Source organism: Pundamilia nyererei, unplaced genomic scaffold (assembly GCF_000239375.1).
Source record: "Pundamilia nyererei isolate P.nyererei 1_Seehausen unplaced genomic scaffold, PunNye1.0 scaffold00005, whole genome shotgun sequence".
Taxonomy (NCBI): domain Eukaryota; kingdom Metazoa; phylum Chordata; class Actinopteri; order Cichliformes; family Cichlidae; genus Pundamilia; species Pundamilia nyererei.
Genome location: NW_005187406.1, coordinates 2421459 through 2427297, shown reverse-complemented (window position 1 = coordinate 2427297; position 5839 = coordinate 2421459). Strand labels below are relative to the sequence as shown.

Genomic DNA, 5839 nt, shown 5'->3' with positions numbered 1-5839 from the left:
GCAAATCCACTGGAGCAGCTGACAAGGTCAGGTACCTTCCTAAGGGGCATATTCATGGTGCTAAAATATACAGTAGACTGATTCTCATTCGCCAATCCTAAAGAAAATGACCTCATGCAAATTAAAACTTGTAAATAAACGAAGAAAATCAGGTACTGTAATCTGTCTGTACCAGCAAAGTTGCAGAGAGTGCTATCAGCTGGAACAGTTGCCTAACAATCTTTGCGCCCCCGGTTTTTCATCTAAACTTCATTAGTGAGACGGCCTTTGTTTGTATGTAATTGTGGCAGCGGTCAAATATTGTGAAATAATTAATCCGCTTTGTTGTGGCTTCAGCTGTCATTTCCTTTCATCAGGATTATACTTGAAAATATCAGGTCAACAGGGAACGAAAAAAGCAAGTTTGAGTTTGTACTGGCATCAGAGAAAAACCACTTATCTACTTATTGATAATTTGTAAGGCAGTTTTATTCATGCAGAACTAAATTATTTTGATGTCGTTTGTGTTTCGCACAAATTAAATTTTTTGCTTGTTTTCGTGATAGTTGTGGAATATCTTATAGGATGGCAATTAAATTCTATCTTGGAGCAAAACTAACAACTCATTTGTTTTGGTGAGTAACATTGAATAAAAATCTAGCATACTTACAAGGAAGCTCAGTGGGCTACAGTTGAATTTGGACTCGTTTTAGCATTAAATTCCAAATAAATGTCAAGCTCTCCACCTGCACTCATCCACAGCGACATGGTGTTGCTGTTCAGTAGTTCAGAAGTAATTTGACTACACGGTCAATAGTACCATGTCCGCAAAAAGAAAAGAAAACTGAAAGTATTACTAGTGGTACTATAATGATGTTATGAAAGTGGGCCCAACCAAAAGGACTATTCACTCCATGATCATGAACAACAAGTATATTAGATATTTTACGTTTGGAAGCTTTACCTGCAGAGGAGTACCAAGTGACAGCTCCAGGATGCATGGTGGTCCAGTGGCAGTACTGTTGCCTCACAGCGTATGGTCCAAACTCTGGCTGGCACCTTTCTGAATACCTCCTCAAACAGTCTGAAAATATTAATGTTTGGTTAATTAGCTCTAAATTAGCCGTAGTTGAGGGTAGATAACGTGCTTTTGTTGCGTAGATTAAGTCGATATGTGACTTGCAGTCTACAAAGCACCTTAAGTGGTCAGTAAGATTGGAAGAGCGTTGTATAAACGTCAGTCCATGTTTTCCCTTTTAATGTTTCTTAAACTCTACACTTTCTCCCACTGTCACGAATAAGATGTTCTTTGGGGAAAGGCTCTTATGTAATGAGCCCTATCTAAATATCCGAGGAAAGATTTGCTCCAAAACTAGGCCAGTAAAATAATTACTCAGATGAATAAAAATGAAAAGAAATATGAGAGGGAAGAGAGAGAGAGGACCGGGGATAACACAAGAGCAGGGGCTGATGGGTTTGTTTGATATAAATTCAAAGTTATAAATAGATTTGAGAGTCACCCATTCTCTGCCCTTTATACACTCTGGGATTGAATTAATTTGGCTCAGAACATTACCCATTTTTGGATGTTTACCCTTTTTGTGAACTCCAGGCTTATAGCATTTTTAAAATTTTTGGGGGGGAGGTGTATTTAAAGCAAATAGCCTCGTATGTCTTCACAAACCTGAATCTGGAAAGCGGTCTACACAGCTGTTGCCTGCAACATGTGGACCGAGAGGATACCGCCAGAACACCACTAATCATGTCAGTAACCATGGTGATATGAAGTCGAGCTGTACTGAGCATTCATCATCCTTTGAGCGCTCTCATCATCATCCATATAATCTCTCTCTCACTCTCACGTTGTCCTCATTCACACTTTTAGGCTGTCTTTGGCTCATTTCCACCCGCATACAGTAGAATGCTTTTCTTAATCAAACATCTGTTTTTTAGGTCCATGTCGTAAATTGTTTGGTTTTATGTTACCTTTAATCATATGTGTGACAGTAACACATGCCATGTTGACAATAGGTTTTCTGTTATTCTTCCTTTAGGTACACCCTTTAGAGAAGGTCAGGAGAAAGATCTGAAGGCAGCCTTGAAGGGGACTGATCCCTCCATTCCTCTGGTGTTTGTCAGTGGAAACCATGACCTGGGTAACACCCCCACTCCCAGCACAGTGGAGCAGTATTGCAGGGAGTGGGGGGATGACTATTTCAGCTTCTGGGTAAGCAGACACAAACCATAATTAGTAGTAGCAGCCTGTAGCAGTGGTTGTAGGATGAATGGAATATTATAATGACAGGTACCTGCGAACACCATCTCTGCTCTCACAGGATTAAGAATAGCAAAGGACCAAAAACCCTGCACCTGTTTTGGTGTGTGACATTAAATATGTTTTGGTTCTATTTTCCTCAGCATGTATAGCTAATGTCATTTAGACTACTTTTGTGCATTAGACTTCCCTGTACTTTGATATTGCAGTTAAAAAATATATGTATATCACGGTGTGGTCCAGTTTTTATGGTGGCCATTTAGACCCCTTTTTACCAGAAGTTGCACAAGGGAGCTTTGTGACGATGCATATTTCAGTTATAGCAACTGTTTCTTGGTAACATAATTGTGGGCACACAGTTGGTAAACTTAAAAGCATTACTAATTAGGATTGCAAAGTTTTTTTAGAGTCTTATTAACATAAGACCAGAATGCATAGTAGAGCTGGGCGATATATCGAGTTTTTTAAAAATATCGATATATTTTTATACGAGATATAAGATGTGACCATATCCTTTATATCGATATAGTCTATGTTACGTTATAATTATAGCCGCAAGTTTGCCTCTCTTTCGTCCACTTTCGTCTTTACGCAACGTTACTCGGCCTCGCCTCTCCTTCACTGAACACAACTCCCCCTCCTCCCCCATCGCTTCACCTGCAGGAAGCGACAAGATAGACACGGCAAATCTCCGTTAACGAGTTACTGCGCATCGCCCCGTGCGTGGGGCTGGACGGCGTCAACGTGTTAGCTAGCTAACCACGCTAACGAGCTAACCACGCTAACGGCATGCAGCCCAGAGGTGCTGCACGGACTAAAATCCTTTCATTTTCTCAAAAGTTGACAGCGCGCCTTATGTATGAATTCTGGTTGTGATGGCCGCGAACCGATTTTATGTGGAACACGGCGCTCAGCAATCTGTCAAAAATGTTTTAGTACGACGTTGGTAAGCTACGGAGCTGCACCGCTTGATGGATTGTCGGAGCATTACGGCTGAGCCTCGCGGAGTGATACGTACTGTGCTTCAACGTAATATTACCCTACTGTGTATAAGGACCATAAATGGCACCTGTTAAGAGACGTGGTTACGAAGCGGATTACAAACTCCAGGCTGTCAGTCAAGTACAAGTTGGGAACAGAGCAGCTGTGAAATCTGTCTTTGTTATTGTGCTCGTCTTTTAGTTTACATTTTGACTGCACAATTGTGAGCTTTTTGTTATGCACAAAAACAACATTGTTTTCTTTTATTTATGGAGCATTATTATTTAATAAATGCTCATAATTTATTTTTGAGTAAATTTTATGTACATCTGCTCTATGTTAATAAAAGTGCCTGTGTGACATCTGGGACACAGTGTGACTAAGAACTCTCTTTTTGTTCTTAACTTATGGCTTTAAAAAAAATATCGAGATATATATCTTATATCGCCATCCAGCTAAAAAATATCGAGATATGAATTTTGGGTCATATCGCCCAGCCCTAATGCATAGTATATGGACAGTATATGGTTCCTTAAAGGCCTTGCAATTTGTGACATGGCTAATGAGTTTTATACATGTAGTTTAAAATGCATGCCAGAGGTATTTTGCTAAAATTCTGCATGGTTGGAGTGTTTTTGCCACTGCGCATTCACCAACATTTTTATTTTCAGCAGTTAGGTTTTGGATAATCTATAGGAATATAATGTTAAATTGGATGTAGAGACGGCAGATGAAATGGGAAATGATTCAAGTTGTTGTTTTCCTCTCTTGTTTTCTTTTTCTCACACTTTTGCCGTCTCAGGTGGGCGGAGTTCTCTGCCTGGTTCTGAACTCCCAGCTGTTCTTCGACGCCTCGGCCTGCCCTGAGCTGAGGGAGGCTCAGGAGGCCTGGCTGGAGGCGCAGCTGAGCAGAGCATCCTCCTCCTCTTCTACGGTAGGATGGCATGACCCCAGCGTGATTGAGCCTTTTTAAGTCATGTGGGCACATCATTTGAATTTCTGTCTTTAGAGATCTCGTGATGTAATCAACGCTCACATCTGTCTCCATTTAGGAACCTAAACCCAAACACATCCTGATATTTCAGCACATTCCCCTGTACCTAAAGAGTCCTGATGAAGAGGATGACTACTTCAACCTGCAGAGGACAGTCAGGCAAAACCTGCTGGACAGGTTCAAGAAAGCAGGTAGGAGACCAGAATACAGAAAATTATGGGGGTTTTCTGATTTCCTCTGGTTAAAAATTGGCAGCCTAGTTCAGGTTTGTGCATTTGGTTAGAATTAGAAGTCGCAGAATAGATAAATCAATTTTACTATCTTAAATGTCAAGCATCTCTGGCTTCCACAGCTCTGAAATAAGAGCATTATTATTTGTTCTTTTCTTTTCTTTTAGAATAATGGATTTAGGCCAATGTGAGTGGTCTTAAGTTTCTTGTCTTAATACGCCTTAGCTGCTATTCCTATTAAACCTGTTCATTTTAAGCATATCTCACTGAAGCACAGTTAAGATCCCAGCCCAGAGGATTAATATGTCATTATCCAGCAGCCTCAGGAAGAGCTGTTGGCGCACACACACACACACACAATGCAGACATAATTGAATTAATTATTCCATTCACTTCCTATAAGGAGAATAAATCCTTAATCAATCCATTGTTGTAAGCTTATAAGAGAACGATACAGAAGTAGTGGGCAAAAAAGAAAAAAATAACCCTCCCTCAAGGACAACACGTCTTTAGGCAGAATCTCAGCGAAGGTGTGTCAGCCGGCTTTGCGCTGCTGACTGACAGCAGCCACCACTCGGTGCCGAGCTTTTCAATCATGCATCAAGGTGACAGACGGTGGATGGTTTTAATTTCATTATCCATCCATTATTTCTGCACATATTTAACCACGTTGGCCCGTCTTGGTCTGATGACCCTTCTCTCTCATAATTGATCTCTCCTCCAGGGCAACACTGCTTAAAATTTTAAAGGGCAGTCTCTACAAGCTTTTTCTTATCATGAGCAGGAGGGTATTGCTGTAGAATGAGCTGGTGCCCTTTTTCTTACCCGCACTCTTGTGCCCTGCTAGCAATTATAAACACGGGCCACATACAGAGCAAGCGCTCCATGAACTACGAGCACGTAGATTCATACTGACAACAGACGTGCAGACGTGCTGATTTTTAAATATATGGTATGATTTTCTCAGGCGCTTAAGTGCGATGTGTGATACTCCTTTATTACAGCAAGGCAAAGAATACTCAGTATCCATGTTTCCTCTGACTCTTATCTATACTCTTATCATGAGTATAAGCCTTTTTCCCTTCTTCAGATGAATGCGCTGTCTGAGAATTTTTCAGGTCAGGGGTGTCAAGGGGTATTTTCAGTAATCAGTCTGAAGTCAGATTGTTGTATAAGAAAGATGAACTATAGATATGTGTCTGATCTAAAAAAAAAACCCCGAAAAATCTGGTTTTCCAGATTGGAGAACAAGATGGCTACTAGGGTGCAGACACACAGCTTAGCAGGTCCTATGCGTTTGCCAAAAAACCCACCTAAAAAACCATCTAAAAACCCCTGGATCTTGACATCAACTTGTCTTTTTGTTTTTATACATTTTTA

At 40.7% G+C, this 5839-nt stretch overlaps 1 protein-coding gene across 1 annotated transcript in view; it reads left to right on the top strand.

The window, feature by feature from the left end:
• Positions 1 to 1936: 1936 nt before the first annotated feature.
• cpped1 (calcineurin-like phosphoesterase domain containing 1) overlaps positions 1937 to 5839 on the top strand; it is a 33110-nt gene continuing 29207 nt past the window's right edge. The window contains exons 1-4 of the mRNA XM_005721954.2: positions 1937 to 1941; positions 2011 to 2206; positions 4038 to 4169; positions 4288 to 4420. Of these exons, the coding sequence (XP_005722011.1) occupies positions 1937 to 1941; positions 2011 to 2206; positions 4038 to 4169; positions 4288 to 4420 (466 nt within the window). The remainder of the gene's footprint in view (positions 1942 to 2010; positions 2207 to 4037; positions 4170 to 4287; positions 4421 to 5839) is intronic.